This window comes from Bidens hawaiensis, unplaced genomic scaffold (assembly GCF_021521415.1).
Source record: "Bidens hawaiensis isolate Kalapana, Puna unplaced genomic scaffold, B.hawaiensis_p1.1 tig00037599_1, whole genome shotgun sequence".
NCBI lineage: Eukaryota > Viridiplantae > Streptophyta > Magnoliopsida > Asterales > Asteraceae > Bidens > Bidens hawaiensis.
In genome coordinates, this window is record NW_027505490.1 from 109,047 (window position 1) to 126,130 (window position 17,084).

A 17,084-nucleotide genomic window follows, 5' to 3' on the forward strand; every position below is an offset into this window, starting at 1 on the left:
TTTAATATATATTTATTTAAAGATATTATTTATAACTAAAAAAAAATTTATAGTAAAAAAACGGGTCATGATTTTCACCAAAACCATATAGCTTTTAAACCGGGTTATAACATCTCATTTATTTGTGAAACACTTTCACATCAAATCCTAAGTATATTATTAATTTTTTTACAATAAATAAAATTAGAGTCCTAAAATATATAAAAATATTAGAAACGAATAATATAAAACAACCTCATAATACGGGGGATAAAAGCTAGTTTCACCATAAAATGGAAGTGAGCGGATTTTTTTTATTCTTTTTATTTTTATATATTTGTTTATTTATTTATTTATTTATTTTTGATTTTTTTAGGACAAAAGGTTCGATAAAAGTGGCAAGCATGATGAAAATAAGGGCTTCCGTATCTTGATTGGGTTTGCCACATCCTTTTCATTCTCCCCATATATCCACTAAAATATCTACATATCAATTTAGCTAGTTACAACTCTTTTTTTTTATAAATTTTTTTATGGTGAAGTTCTTGTATTTAGAAAACTTGAACTCAAGATCTATTAACTTCTAAGTATTTTTAAGATTTTATATTTATCAATAAACCATTTTCAGATTTTAACTATTTATATCTTATAATCTACCCCTGATTTTAAATTTCCATTCTTTTTAGTTATATTATACATTAGTACCTATTAGGGCATACTCTTTGTGTTTGATGATACTCCCAATATATTTTTTCATATTTAACATCTAAGAAATATTTAGACTACAAAGAAGCAACTAAATTGAGTAACAAGAAAATTATTTTCAAGTATTGGCTTAATAGATGGATGCTTAAACAATATCAATTATTAATATTAAGTAAACAACCGTGAAAATTAAAAGAATTGTATAAAAAACAACATATATTGATTTAAATGTAATATCAAAGATTATTAGTCTTTTTTTCTCTTACTACATGTAAATGTTTATATGGTTCTCGTAACTATTTATTTAGAAGAATCGGCTACGTGAATATATATATATATATATATATATATATATATAATTTAATGAAAGTGATATAATAGTTTCACTCGTAAAAATGTATAAACTTATAGAAATTGCGTAATGTAATTAGAAACATTAAATTTTAATTTCTTTCTGTAAAAAACTTGTAATTAATAGTTTTTTTGAAAAAAAATGGGCTATGAAGATCAAATAGCTATGGTAACACTTTTTTTTGAAAAAATTTGTGGTTTGAGATTCTTGATGGGTCTTGATTAGGAGTGTTCACGGTTAGTAGGTTTCAAATTGTAGTGAACGGTTTGGTTTACAGTATATATAAAAAAAAGTGATCGGAAAACACCGGACCAGTCAATGTTCTTTGGGTTTTTTCTTGGGGGTTTTGGTTCGGTTTTTGTTAGCCTTTTTTGGCTAGCTAGGAAAACGTGAATTGATAATCGACCCATTTAAAGTTTAGGCATTCTGTAATTTGGGTTTGAGTTAGTTTTTTTGCACCTTGTATGTATTGTGACAGTCTCTTGTATCGTGTATTCTTTTTAGTTTGTATTTCTTTTGGTAGTTTGTAAAAAGGCCCAAACAAATCTAAAAACCCCAAACCGTGAAATATCATTAATAGCAATTTATTTGGTATGATTTTAATTTTCAACATTTTTTTTGTTTTTGTTTTCAATAATAGAAAACCCTTACTAACAGTTTAGTTACCATTTGATCGATCTAAGAACGGTAAAATACTAAAAACGAGCAGGTGAACATCCCTTGTCTTGACCTTCAAGATTTACAACCTTAAAATTAAGACAACTTTAACAAAGAAGACTAAGCTTTTGGACAATGAACATGTTATTATTATTATTATTATTATTATTATTATTATTATTATTATTATTATTTGATTCATTTTGTTTAAAGATTAATTTGTCTCAATTTTTTTAAATCGGGTTAAAAATTTAAGTTCGAGCCGGCCCGGCTTGGTTTTCAACCGAGTTCACTCGGCTCAATTTGGCTCAAAAATATTTTAATAAAAAAATGTCATAAATTTCAAACAAATATAAATAAGTTCATAACATGTTCAATCGAACACAAAATACCAAGATAAAAATGTATATAAATGTCATCATTGGAAAAAAAAATCCATAAATTGGGTAACAGAAAAAACTCGTAATTCAGTGTTTTATTTTAGAGAAAGTGGAAAACCAAATGAAGTATAAACTAATGTGTTGCCAACAAATAAAATAGGAGTGATTAGTGTACCTGCCAAGTACTCCTCCTGTACTTTTCCCTCTTTCTTTGTCTTTCTCTTTTACCTTTCCATATATTATTAATCCACACTATATATAAATTACTACTCACCTCACCACTTTCATTGTCGATCACAATATGAACAAACTCTTTTGCTGCCTCGCCCGCTCTCTCTTTCGCTCCTCCGCTACCGTTCCGGAGGGATACCTGCCCATGTACGTAGGAGAAGAGATGGAACGCTTTGTTGTAAACACAGAACTACTCAACCACCCGCTTTTCATTAATCTTTTAAACAAGTCGGCTCAGGAATACGGCTACCAACAAAAGGGTGTTCTACGTATCCCATGTCACGTTATCATTTTCCAGCGGATTATGGAAGCTTTGAAGGTGGGAGAAGAAGCTTCATATGATCTCCAACGCCTTTTGTCACACCATGACCATGCATCTTGATTGGAGATAGACTGATCATGGAGTGAGATTAGTTAAGTTGTATATTAAATATTAATTACTTTCTTGTGTTTAAATTTGATGACAACTTAGAATTTATGCATAAAGATGTTTGGATTGCTTGTTTTAAGTGTGTGTTATTTGTTTATCACTTTGTTGTGTTTTTCTTTCTAGTTGATTGGTTGTTTGTTTCTTTGTAGTTTTAGACTTCTTGCTTTTGGTATCGTTTATAATATTGTTTTTTTATTTAAATTAAGACAAGGTTAAACCGGGGAGTTTGGAACAAATACAAAAGAACTGACTTGTTTTAAACAAATTGGACAAAATTGATGAAAAGTAAAACCAATGAGGACCACCGTATCTGCTAGTTAGGGGCGACTCGACTTTTCATTCTCTTGAATTTTCTGTTGGATTTTTTTAATTTATATTTTTAAAATTTTATATGCAAAAAACACGTGTTATCATATTCTCATGAGTTAGTATCATAAAAAAAAAGTAACAAAAATTGCCTATTTTATAATCCGCTTTGGGTTGGCTTTGCTACCAGTGACAGTTTTAAGATATTAGATTAACCCGTTGAATAAGTTTGGTATTCAAAACATTAGTTTTCAATGATTGTTATGCGTTTGCAAGCAACAAGTAGCTTACCGAAGAATTGAACCGCTAGAGCAACTGGTACGGCAACTGGCATGGTTGTTAAGTTATTTGTTTTTAAACTGGCCTGTGTTTAAAAAAATAGAATTAAAATGTGTTACATGTCAAATATTGTAATTTGGTTGCATTTAAAACATGATTAGCTTTATTAAAAAAAAGGTAATATGAGTTGGGAAAAGGTAAGGAGGTTGAAGGCGACAAGTGTGGACGGTAGGGAGGGTGGGTCATGTGAGTCGTAGCGAAAATGAGAATTTTGTGTAAAGATCTTGCTATTTCGGTTTCTATCATTTCTTTTTAATGCTTTTATGTATTTATATTTTACTTGGAAAAAAGTTTCACCAAAATAGTTAATCTATATTTATACTATATATTATACATAAGAGATAGACAAATTAAGACACATACTTTTTCAATAATTTACAATTTGTAAAGCATAAGATGTACCTTCTATAACATGTAAGATAGAGATAAACTTATCCATTAGGCCATCTGTAGTGGGCTACAAATCTGGACGATAAGGAGCGAAAAAGGGGCGCGAACACCGCCCCCCCCGGGCCGACAAAATGGGCGATAAAGGGGGGGGGGGGTATTTCTCGCCTGCTTGGTGAATAGTGATGATGACGTGGCTATTAGTTATTTGTGGGAGGGGCGATTTTGGGGCTACAGCACCGCCCCCCGAGGCCACATATCGCTCATTTTTGTCACGTGTCAAAAACCGCTCCATTTTGTAGCCCCTCCAATACATATAGCCTTAGAAAATATGCATATAAATAGTTATAACATTGCCCCCTCATCTTTATACAACTTTGAACCTTTATCTTTACTTATGTATACTTTTTAATTTTAATTCTAAACCAACTTCTCACCAACGATTTTTTAATGGTCGTAACTTTTTCATACATTAATATATGTTTTTTTTTAAATTGCACCATAAAAAAGATCATTTAATTATCTTTAATTTAGGTATGGTATTGCTATAGTTTTTTTTTCAATTTTAAAAAATTATCATGTTACGTATGGGTGTTCACACTTTGGTTTTAACGGTTTTTAAGTTAAACCATGAGCTAAACCGTTGGTTCAATTTTTTGTCATTGAAAACCGAAACTGAACCTTTGAAAATTTAAACTGAATCGTTACTCATGGTTTGGTTTCACGCATTGAGCTTCAATAATAAGTTTACCTTTCGGTATGGTTTTATATGGCTGATTTTCGGTATAAATCATAAATCAAACCGTTGCTAAGGTTTGAACATCATATACTGACTGACCAAAAGTGGTGATTGGTTTAAACTTAATCAAGGTTTCTAACGAACCTTAACATCCATAATTGTTACATGATTAATAGGATTTTTTTTCTGCTGTATTGCACGGGCACCTGCCTAGTAATTTACTATATGAGATGTAAATATTTGTATTCGTAGTTTTGTATTGTGGCTGATTTACAGATATAAATTGCATATAGGTAAAAGATTCAATACAATAATATGTTATCATATATTACATACAAGACAACTTATATTCATGAAATTAATCTATAAAATCACATCACATAATTTCCAGGTCGACCATCTATATTCAATTAATCATTAGTTCATCCAAACAAATAGATTCGGATCGTCAACGATCAATTTTTAAGTTGTTTTTAATGAAATTAAACATTTTTTAGCGTAATTGTAACTTTGAGCGTAATTATGAAAAAGTTGGTTTTAGCATAATTTGTATATACCTTGAGTGTAATTCGCCATTCACGTACGTAATGATGTAATGATAGGTGACTATTATACAATAACCATTCCCAAGAGAATTCCATAAAATTGATTTATGATTGTGATTTTGTTACATTTTTAAGGCTTATGGGAAAACATACAAGAGTTTGTTACAAACACTTTCCTTTTTTTTTGTAACAGCCAACTAAGTAATGCCGGATACCTCGTACGCGGTCCCCATTGGCTAAAGGTAGCCTGAGCCGGCCATTAGTCTGGACGGACGGAGCCCCTAGCGGTCCACCTGTTGAGGGATTCACCGGATAAAACCCGACCCCCACGCCCGCCAAACAGCACGACAGCAAGAAGCCGGTAAAACCGGGTGAGATCAGGACTCGAACCCTGGCAAGCCAGGGTCATCCCTCATATCTCCCATATAAGTTGGTGGTAGTGAGGTTTAATCCCCCTACCTCTCACTTGTAAAGTGAGTGCTCTACCATTAAGCCACAACCAACTTATAAACAAACACTTTCCTTGTGTAGCCAAGACCCGCTGCACCGCTTGCATGAGATATACCGAACAATTAGTTTTAGGAAAAATAATAATTAAATTACTTTCTATCTAATGTGATAAAAAATATGTATACATAAAAACATGTCTAAAACATGAATACATAGTCACATACAAACAAAGACACAACATTTGGAAACACGCTAAAAATATAGTGATCGGTTATAGGGGAAGGTTCATGTACATTTTGATCTTAACATGAGTATGTAGGAAATAATGTCAATTTATTTAAAAATACGAACGTAAGAAACAATACCAACTACAATACCAATCTACATAAACGATGACTTATAATAACAAAGAAAAGAACCTAAAAACTACAACAAAAGAATCAAAATCAAGAAAAAAATAATAACAGCATATACCAACAAATACTTATAACAGCAAAAGAAAACATCTAATAATAACAACAAAATATAAATAAACAAATACTTATCACGTCTCATAATCGAAAATTAGCAAATACGAACAAAAAATAGCAGCAAACACCTATAAAAATAAACCAAATCATAACAACAAATTGGTTCTCACCGTTTTCATGTTAAGAATAAAATGTATTTGATCTTGTTTCATCGGTTATAAACGAGAAACTTGTTGAAAATATAAGTCGCTGGACACGAAATATGTGATCCACAAATTTGTGAACTTTCATCATAATCCACGTTTTTGGGTAAAAGATTGTAACAAGGACCAATTCTAGAACTTTTTTGCTTTTCTTCTTTTAAAAAGTATTAAAATTATTTTTATTGCAAAATAATAATAATAATAATAATAAGGCGATTCCAATTTATAACCCTTACAAATATTGAAAATATCATATATATACACATGTAAAATTAAAAATATCATATATGTCATTTCAAAGTTATTAATATATATAATAGATACTCAATTCGTTAAAAAAAATTGTAAATGACCATATTACTCTTAGTTTGATTAGATGCGATAAAAGATTTATAATGTATATCATTTGATGCAATATATCTTCGAATAGTTTGCAATTTTGATGAAGTGACGAGAGACGATTTGGTTGTCATTAAATGTCAGAAAAGTCGATTAAAGTTAAAATAATAACATAGAGTATAAACACATTATGTAATGAGAAGGGGTAGAATGGTCTATTCGAACATACATGAAAGTTAAATTTTTTGAAAAATAACGATAGAATGGTCATTTATTAAATTATTATTAATAAATAGGAGTATATATTTGTCACACCCCTATTTTAGGCCTAAGAGTGTGATCAATAGTTGGTACCACATTTGTAAATAAATCAGAGTAGCGGGTTATTGCGAAAGTCTTATAAAAACATGTGGATTTAGATTATAAATATTTACAACACAAAAGACGAGACAAAAGTCTCATTTAGGTTTACTTGTTTATAAGTTTATAAAAACATCATATTTAGTATTTAAACAAAATATCTGAGCCATCAGATTCTTGAGCCCTTCGTCCTTCAAGCTCTAATCTTGGTTACCTGCAAAATATTAGAAAATACGTCAGCAACGAATGCTGGTGAATATGTTGACGCTAAAATATTTTCTTTACTCAATTACCTCTCGAGACCACGTAAGTCTCGGCCCATCTTGGCTTAGGAATAATTAAGTTAAAACAACATCATTATAAACTCGAGTCTCTACACTAGGTCACCTCAGCAAAACACCGCAGCGTTTCGACATTACTTAGGTACCATAAATATACACATCGTCAGTCTCACTCGAACGTACTTAGGTCCGGCCCATCGTGGCTGGAGATCGTGACCAAGCGTGGTGCGATGTGCCCACCGCATTTTACCACATATGTAAGGATCCAGACAAACGTATACTACAGCCTGAGGGCTAGGCTTATACTCTTATTTACAATGTTTTTAGAGACACTTACTCTCATGTAAAGTTTTTCATATAACATGTTGACTCGTTTAAAAACAAGTTTGTAAAAGTGGGGCGCATTCACCTTTTTCAATTGGAATCGGCTTCCAACACCGCCCGTGGGTCTTTCCCTTGCTATCTCGCACCTATAGTACAAGTATAACTTTTGTTAGTAGGATATACAATCCGGCTTAAGACCTTTAGCCTTAATTACCTCGATGAACCTTTAGTTCAAAAACTCTTTTTACTTTAAAACCTTTAGTTAAATTTTGAAACATCAGTTAATCAGTCGTATCTTGTGGCTTTGGAAATAATATTCTATATTGGATTTTTTATTGCTTTTGCTGTCAAATTGCCGATTCTACCCCTACATACATGGTTACCAGATACCCACGGAGAGGTGCATTACAGTACTTGTATGCTTCTAGCCGGAATTTTATTAAAAATGGGAGCGTATGGATTGATTCCGATTAATATGGAATTATTACCACACGCTCATTCTATATTTTCTCCTTGGTTGATGATAGTAGGCACAGTATAAATATCTATGCAGCTTCAACATCTCCTGACCAACGTAATTTAAAAAAAAAAGAATAGCCTATTCCTACGTATCTCATATGGGTTTCATACTTATAGGAATTGCTTCGATAACCGATACGGGACTAAATGGAGCTATTTTACAAATAATCTCTCATGGCTTTATTGGTGCTACACTTTTTTTCTTGGCAGGAACGAGCTATGATAGAATACGTGTATTCATAAACCTTTAGTTTATTTATAAAACCCTACGTTTCTTCTTCTTCAAAAAACGTATTCTTTTCTTTATTATTTAAGAATAATCATTATTACTTAAATAATATTTATAACAAAGAATCATTATACACACACACACACACACATATATATATATTTATACTTATTTTCTCTTCTTTTTCTTTCTTTGTTATATTTTCTTTTGTTTATCGAGGTATCAAGTGTAACCTCGACTTAGGGTATTAAGCCTTAATATTTTATTCGGGCATTATGCCTACCTTTTACTCGGCTTATAAACCCTACACAATTGAGCAGCACTTCAACGCCGCTTCACTTTTCTTTCTTTTCTTATTCAATTCCTACACCTTATTTCTTGCACGCAAATCGAGACACCAACGCTTTACGGCAGACACTTTGAGATGGTCGTTGGGACGTCGAAACGGAACCACCTTCTTGTTTGGAATATCCTCGTGGAGTGGTATGAATATCAAAGTATGGCACGGAAATCGAGAAATTGGGCACGCTTATCGAGGTGGATCGAGGGTCGGGTTCTCGGCGTTTAGAGAGATGTTAGTGAGAGAGAGAGATGTGTGAGTTTTGGTGTGTTTGGAATGAGACCCCGGACCTTACTATTTATAGACAAAAACTGGAGCCCGTCGCGGTACGCGACGGCCTCCTTGGCACCCGTCACGTATCGTGACGTAGACCAAATGAGTCACCACGTAGACCTGCCACGTGGCGACACGTGGCGGCCATGTTGCCACGTGGTGACACGTGGCAACACATTGTGCCACCGTTTGCCACGTGGCACACGTGTCCAAATGTGTCAGACAACCCATCGCGGTACGCGATGAGTCTCTCTTCTGATCCATCGCATATCGCGATGGGTCAGGAAAACAGAATTTATACTTTTAACCCCCGAGTTTGGAAATTAATAGTTTTGGTCCCTTGACTTTGGATTTTGGCATTTTTGGCTCGAATTTTTTGCCGTGATGTTACATCCTCCCACCTTGAAATAAATCTCGTCCTCGAGATTGCTTCACGAGAATAAGTGGGGGGTATTTCTTTTTCATTTCTGATTCGAGTTCCCAAGTATACTCGGGTCCTCTTCGTGAATCCCATTTAACTTTCACAATTTTCAATGTTCGCCTTTTGAGTTTCTTCGTTTTCGAATCTTCTATTTTTATTGGTCTTTTAATGAATTTTAAGTTCTCGTTAATTTCTACATCTTTTAATGGCATCGAAAGAGATTTGTAGGCTAGACATTTCCGCAGATTCGAAACATGGAATACGTCATGTATCTCTTGCATTTCCTCGGGTAATCGCAAGCGATATGCAACAGTACCAATTCGTTTAAGTACCTCGAAGGGTCCAACGAATCGAGGACTTAGCTTTCCTTTCTTACCGAAACGAACGACGCCTTTCCAAGGCGAGACCTTTAGAAGAACTTTGTCACCAACATTAAATTCTAATGGCTTTCGACGGACGTCGGCATAACTCTTTTGGCGGTCACATGCCGTCTTAAGCCTTTCACGGATTTGGAGAACTTTGTCGGTGGTTTCTTGGACTATCTCGGGTCCAGACAATTGATTGTCTCTAGTTTAAGACCAGCACATGGGCGTTCTACATTTTCGACCATATAACGCCTCGAATGGTGCGGCTTGAATACTTGTGTGATAACTATTGTTATACGAAAATTCCATTAGGGGTAAGTGGTCATCCCAACTTCCACCTAAGTCTATCACACAAGCACGGAGCATATCTTCCAACGTTTGAATTGTCCTTTCGCTTTACCCATCGGTTTGTGGATGATAGGCAGTGCTAAGGTTTAGCTTTGTACCAAGCGCTTGTTGGAAGCTATTCCAGAAATGAGACGTGAAACGACTGTCTCGATCAGAGATTATAGATAGCGGTACTCCGTATAATGCAACAATGGTGTTCACATAGATATGCGCTAGTTTATCCATTGAATACGACTCATTGATGGGTTTGAAATGTGCGGACTTTGTTAATCGATCCACAATCACCCAAATAGCATTATGTTGTCGAGTCGTTTTCAGGAGTTTAGTGATAAAGTCCATGGTTATTAACTCCCACTTCCATACGGGAAGTTCGGGTTGCTGGAGCAATCCCGAAGGCTTTTAGTGTTCAGCCTTGACTTTTAAACATGTTAAACATTTCGCATCATGCGAAGCGATGTCCTTTTTCATTCCATTCCACCAGTAGTTTGGCCTTAGGTTTTGATACATTTTGTCACTACCGGGGTGCATCATGTATTTGGACTTATGGGCTTCGTTCATGATTTTCTCACGCAAGTCCCCAATGATTGGTAGCCAAATCCGGTTTCCCATTCTAAGGATGCAATCGTCACCTTTGACTAGCGAGTCAATGGTGCCGTTTTTCGTCGGAGATTTGGTTTTCATTAATCGCTTGAGTTTGAGTAGATTTGATTTGTTCGAAAAGATCAACTTGAAGTTCTAGCCTTAACGCTCGGACTCTTTTTGGATTTTCGTGCTCTTTACGACTCAAGGCGTCAGCCACAACGTTGGCTTTGCCTTCATGATAGACGATCTCGCAGTCGTAGTCGTTGAGAGTTTCCATCCAGCTTCGTTGGCGCATATTATGCTCTTTTTGATTGAATATATGCTTTAAGCTTTTATGATCAGTGTACACGGTAAATCTTACTTCATAGAGATAGTGCCTTCATATCTTCAATGCAAAGATTATGGCGCCTAACTCTAAATCGTGAGTTATATAGTTCTTTTCGTGCACCTTGAGTTGACGAGAGGCGTAAGCGATTACTTTCTTTCGTTGCATTAGTACACATCCCAAATCGGAATGAGACGCATCACTAAAGACAACGAAATCTTCAGTACCTTCTGGCAAGGCCAGTATAGGTGCTTGGGTAAGGTTTTGTTTGAGTATATCGAACGCCTCTTGTTGTTTCGTTCCCCATTCATACTTGATGTTTTTGCGAGTTAAAGAAGTAAAGGGAACAGCAATTCGAGAAAAGTTTTCGATGAACCTCGGTAATAGCCGGCCAAACCTAAGAAACTTCGAATCTCGGTTGGCGATTTTGGTATCTCCCACTTAGAGATAGCTTCAATCTTAGCGGGATCGACTGAATACCGTTGACATTAATGATGTGACCAAGAAATTGCACTTTAGGTAACCAGAACTCGCATTTTGAGAACTTGGCGTACAACTTCTTGGTTCTAAGAATTTCGAGCAGGGTTCAAAGATGATTTTCATGTTCGTCCTTAGACTTAGAATAAATGAGTATGTCGTCGATGAAGACGATAACAAATTTATCCAAGTAAGGCTTACAAATTCGGTTCATCATGTCCATGAACGCAGCTAGCGCATTAGTAAGTCCAAATGGCATATGGTGAACTCATAATGGCCATACCTTGTTCGAAAAGCAGTTTTTGGGATATCTTCGGATTGAACTTTGAGTTGATGATAACCAGAACGAAGATCAATTTTTGAAAAGAAACTGGCACCTTGAAGTTGGTCGAATAGATCATCGATTCGAGGGAGTGGATAATTATTCTTGATTGTGACTTTGTTGAGAGATCGGTAATCAATGCCCATACGCATGGATCCATCCTTCTTCTTGACAAAAAGTATTGGCGCTCCCCATGGCGATGAACTCGGTCGAATGAAGCCTTTCTCGAGAATCTCAACGAGTTTTTTCTTTAACTCCTTCATTTCAGTTGGTGTGAGACGATATGGAGCCTTGGCGATCGGAGATTCGGAGCAGTACTAGGAATGAGATCGATTCTAAACTCTACTTCACGATCGGGAGGGATTCCATGAAGTTCGTCGGGAAAGACATCGGCATAATCGGAAACAACATGAACGTTTTTGACTTTCTTGGGTTTAGATTCTTCGGTGACGTAGGCCATGAATGCTAAGTATCATTGATTTAAACATTTGTTAGCCCTTATCATGGAGATTAGACTAACTTGGCCAGCTTCTTTATCCCCTTCAATTTGAATGGTTCGTTTATCAGGGGCTCGAAGTTCAACGGTTTTGCTATTGCAAAGGATATGAGCATGGTTGTCGGATAACCAATCCATACCTAATACAATATCAAAACCCGCAAGAGACATAGGTAATAATTGGATAGGCAAAACATAACCAACTAATAAGATTTTTCCATTTTCTAGAGCTTCGGAGATTTTAATAGTTTCGCCACTAGCGGTCTCGACGTTTAGAGTTTTATTAAGTTTGATTAAAGGTTCGGTATGTCGGCCGCCTATTTATAGACAAAAACTGGAGCCTGTCGCGGTACGCGACGGCCTCCTTGGCACCCGTCGCGTATCGCGACGTAGACCAAATGAGTCACCACGTAGACCTGCAACGTGGCGACACGTGGCAGGCGTTCCGCCACGTGGCGACACGTGGCGGCCGTGTTGCCACGTGGCGACACATTGTGCCATCGTCTGCCACGTGGCACACGTGTCCAAATGTGTCAGACAACCCATCGCGGTACGCGATGAGTTTCTCTTCTGATCCATCGCGTATCGCGATGGGTCTGGAAAACATAATTTATACTTTTAACCCCCGAGTTTGGAAATTAACAGTTTTGGTCCCTTGACTTTGGATTTTGGCATTTTTGGCTTGAATTATTTTCCGTGATGTTACAATATTATACTATATTCGTTTTATAAAGGAATATATATTATTTCAATGTCTGCTTGGATACATATGATATTTATAATGTTTGTAAGGTTATATATGAAATTAATCCTAATAATAGAGTGGACTTTTAACAAATTTGTGTCAGAATCAGTTGGTTACAGGATACAAACTTAAGCCTCCTTGCCAAAACACAACTAATTCGAGGTTTAGAAAAAAAAATTCTCGCATTTATATATAGTATAAGACCCTTTTTAGCTAGATAACATTAATCTGGCTCAATTGGTAAAGACCACTCCACTAAAAGATAGACGCCCATGTTCAATTCAAGTCATGCATCGATCATCACTCATTTATTTTCTCTAATTTTTTGGTTTCCTAATGTTTAAGTTACATGGCTTCATTAAGTTTTACATCCAACATTAAATCTAAGCTAAAGTGATAAAACCCATTACTTATTTTATAGGAAAATTCTTTAAAAAGTCTATTTTATGAGAGAGAAAATTAAAATGACTCACTAATCTTTAATATTTTCAAAATGGACAAAGAGATTTGGACCGAGGTGACGGGATTTTTAAATATTTGAATCACGTCTACTCCGTTCAAATTTAAAGTGAATCTCATCTTTCCCGTCCAAATTTTTTTCGGCTTTATGTTCCAAATTTTGAGAAAAAAAATTTTCTTCTTCGCTAACATGTTTTTCTCTCCTTCAACCTCTCTTCTTTTTTGTCATCATCATCGTCATCATCTTTTTATTCATCATCTCCGGCGAGTTCTAGTTTTCGACGAGTCCGAGCAGAAAGATTTTGATGAAAACGAAGTGGCTTCATCGTCAATTTCGTCATCTTCATCACTGCTACAGAAATCATAGTAATAATTGTTGGTTACCGATGAGAAATCTTATAACTTCACCGTTTTTCGTTGATGGGTTTTCTTTTTCTTGTCGGTGAAGAAGAAGAAGAAGATGATGATGATGATGATGATGATGAAAAAAAGCAGAGAGAGGTTGAAGTAGAGAGAAAAAAGTGTTAGAGAATATGACAATTTTTTCTCTTAAAATTTGGACTCGAAAGATGAAATTATTTAATTTGAACAAGAAAAACGAAATTCACTTTAAATTGGACTAGGCAGACGAGATCAAATCTTTTTTAATCCCGTCGCTCTAGTCCAAATTTCTTGGTCCATTTTTGGAATATTAATGATTAGTGGGTCATTTGAATTCTCTCTATTCAAATGGTCCATTTAGAGAATTTTCCCTTATTTTATATTCATTAATAGGAGTTAGAGCATTCACATTCAAACCATCAAATTTAGTGAGTGGAGATTTTATAATTTATGGAGCGGTTGAGGGTACTGTGATTAGATGACAAAGAAAATGCAGTGATTGTTCTATATATTTGAAAAGCTACTGTTCACCCAATATAGTTTTTTAATATTTGTTGAAAATGGCTGTGAGTGAAAAAAAGAGAAAGAATAATGATAAAGGTATAGAAAAATATTATTTAATTAAAAAAGAGAGAAAATTTAGTGTTTTTCAATGTAATTTTAGATTTAGAGATGGTGGATTGAACGCGAATGCTCTTATGCATTAAGCCTAATTTTTATTAGATCCCATGTTAATAATCATACATACATATAAATTATATATATATATATATATATATATATATATATATATATATTTAAAGGCCATTTGATTGAAAAACAAAAAATGATAGGATAACTTCATGGTTTATTTAAGTATTAAACTAAATTGTGTGTTGTCGCTGAAGTTTGCCTATGAATTCATCCAATAATATTGTGTCATGCATTGCTTGCTGGACACGCGCTGAAGCCATCACTGAAGCCGTCTGAGCCTTTTGTGGTGCAGGCGAGCAGTGGCTTTAGCGAATGATCTTATTTATTTATTTATATAATTTTTTCTTCTGAATTTGAAAAATGATAACTAATGATACATTAAAATAAAAATATTAACAAATAATAATACTAGTCTAGTACAAGATCATCGGGATGCTAGCCCAGAAATGCTCGATCAACTCATAACAAAGGTTTGCGTGGACCTCGCGGTTCTTGAGATATAAGACATTTTAGAGTTCTTCATCATCGATGATTGTCGATTCGGGTCGTGAGACGTCACCTTGGTAGTTTTGACAAATAGCCATACCTTAGTCCTCAACAACCATGTTATGTAGAATTATACAAGTGTAGACGACATCCTTTATTTTCTCCCTTGACTAAAACCGTAGTGGCCTCGAAATCAAATGAAAATTTTTTTTTATAAATCCAAACGCCGTTTTAATATCTTTGCGTGCCGATTCTTACTTCTTCTTAAAGTACTTTTGTTTGTCTTCAACTGGTGATGCGTAAGCTTGAACAAGCGTCGACCATTCATTGTAAATCCCATCAACCATGTAATATCCAAGCTTGAATTGAATCTCGTTCGCATAAAACGATTGAGTTGGCTTAACCCCGTCAATAATGTCCTCGAATATCGGTGATTGTTCAATAACATTTATGTCGTTATTTGACCTGGCAACACCAAAAACGCATGCCGAAACCAAAGATCATGGGAGGCCGCCACCTCAAGTATAATACTGGGGCCGGGGTAATAAACCCGGTGGAACTGTCCTCGCCTGGTCGTAGAACACATATCCCATCCAACATGCGTACAGTCGATGCTACCAAGCATTTCGTAGAGACCATGTCTTTCATTGTGCACCTCGTATATGCGTTGGATATCATACAAAGTTGGTTTGTGCAAATATTTTCGTGGGTAAATCGATATGATCCCTATGTATAAACATTGTCAAGTAAACCCTCAGACAATATATAAAATGTGACTAAACGAAACATTTATGCATATGTATACCTTGGCGGGAAAAATGAAGCGAGTCTCGCGAAACTTTTTCAGACATTTCTAGGTATTCATCCATCACGTCTGACGAAATTCCATACGCTAATTGACGAATAGCAGTTGTACATTTCTGAATGGTCGTGAAACTTGGTCTACGTCTTTCATCTTCTCTTTGTTTAAACAAAGGATACTGATCCGACAAATCATTTGATAAACGCATGAATAGTTGTCTACTAATTCGAAAATAACGTCTAAAATGTTCTTCGTCATAAAGGAGATCGAGGCTAAAATAGTGGCGTGCCAAAGTTTCATTAGCGCCCACTCGATCACGACGAAGAGGTGGTTTTCTTGTAAGTGTTTGTCGTTCTTGCAACCGTTCAGCCAAATAGGTGGGAAAGTCTTTTATATATATATATATTAATTTGAAAGTAGCAATTAAGACTCAAACCGGTACTGTTCTACTGCTAGCTATTTTAAAGAGTGAGGTACAATTGTTTTAAACACCTTTCCTTTGCTAGCTGTTTGATACGTGTGTCTCTCTGATGGTTGTTGACCCACTAACCTTTTACATTCTCTCACACCTATCAATAAGTCATTTATCTTTCTCTCACATCTATTTCTCATCTCCAACCTCTCTCTAAACATCAACGCTTCTGTGTTACATTTGAATTTACAACGATAAATGATTATGTGGGCAATGGTTCTAGAAAGAGAAACAACAACTTGGACGTGGTTGCCCGTTGTTGCCGGCGGTTCTGGCCGTCTATGGCGACGGTAGGTGATGTCATTCTTAGTTTCTGGTTATGAACCTTTTGGTTTGAGTTGAAGATCGTATACAAACGATAAGGTGGGCGGTGATTGTAGCGAGAGAGAGAGAGAGAGAAACGAACGCTGTTGGTTTTTCGCCGTTGTTGCCAGCGGCTCCGGCCATCCATGGTGACGGTGGAACTGCATGTACGATGCCTTTTATCTCTCTGTCTTATGTCCGTGAAGAAACACTAAGTGAACCCTGGACAGATTATAGATAATCTGGGGGTTAAGTAATGTTTCCCACGGGGATGAGGTTCAGCAGAGAAGGTTGTTCTTCTGGAAACCTGCAAAACAGACACCGTAAGCTCGTCACTGAGAAGGGGGGGGGGGTTCCTCCTTGTGACCACCCTCCGGCGTGAGAATCAGACTAGATTGCTCTGAATATAAGTGTATATTAAGAGATTGCTAGATAAGATTGAGATATCAGATGATGTCCTTACCATTCCAAGGTGTTGGAGTATTTATAGCCGAAGGTAGGTTTCCAAGCAGGTACAGCCGGCTGAATAGTATTCCTGTTCTACCAACAGTGGACTACGCACAGGCCAT

The 17,084-nt window shown here is 35.5% G+C and overlaps 1 protein-coding gene across 1 annotated transcript; it reads right to left on the reverse strand.

Moving 5' to 3' along the window:
• Nucleotides 1–15,192: 15,192 nt before the first annotated feature.
• Nucleotides 15,193–15,948, reverse strand: LOC143613492 (uncharacterized). Its single transcript, XM_077087181.1, has 3 exons — nucleotides 15,744–15,948; nucleotides 15,523–15,664; nucleotides 15,193–15,403 (listed from the first exon to the last, which is right to left on the reverse strand). The coding sequence occupies exons 1-3, from the start codon at nucleotides 15,946–15,948 to the stop codon at nucleotides 15,193–15,195; spliced, it is 558 nt and encodes a 185-aa protein (XP_076943296.1).
• Nucleotides 15,949–17,084: the final 1,136 nt, after the last annotated feature.

Excerpts from the sequence above, each read along its gene's own strand:
- LOC143613492 (XM_077087181.1), bottom strand. The coding sequence starts at position 15,948 with ATGCGTTTATCAAATGATTTGTCGGATCAGTATCCTTTGTTTAAACAA. Across the intron at positions 15,665-15,743 it reads GCTTCATTTTTCCCGCCAAG|GGATCATATCGATTTACCCA; the intron begins GTATACATATGC and ends GTTTATACATAG. Across the intron at positions 15,404-15,522 it reads ACGCATGTTGGATGGGATAT|GTCAAATAACGACATAAATG; the intron begins GTGTTCTACGAC and ends TGGTGTTGCCAG.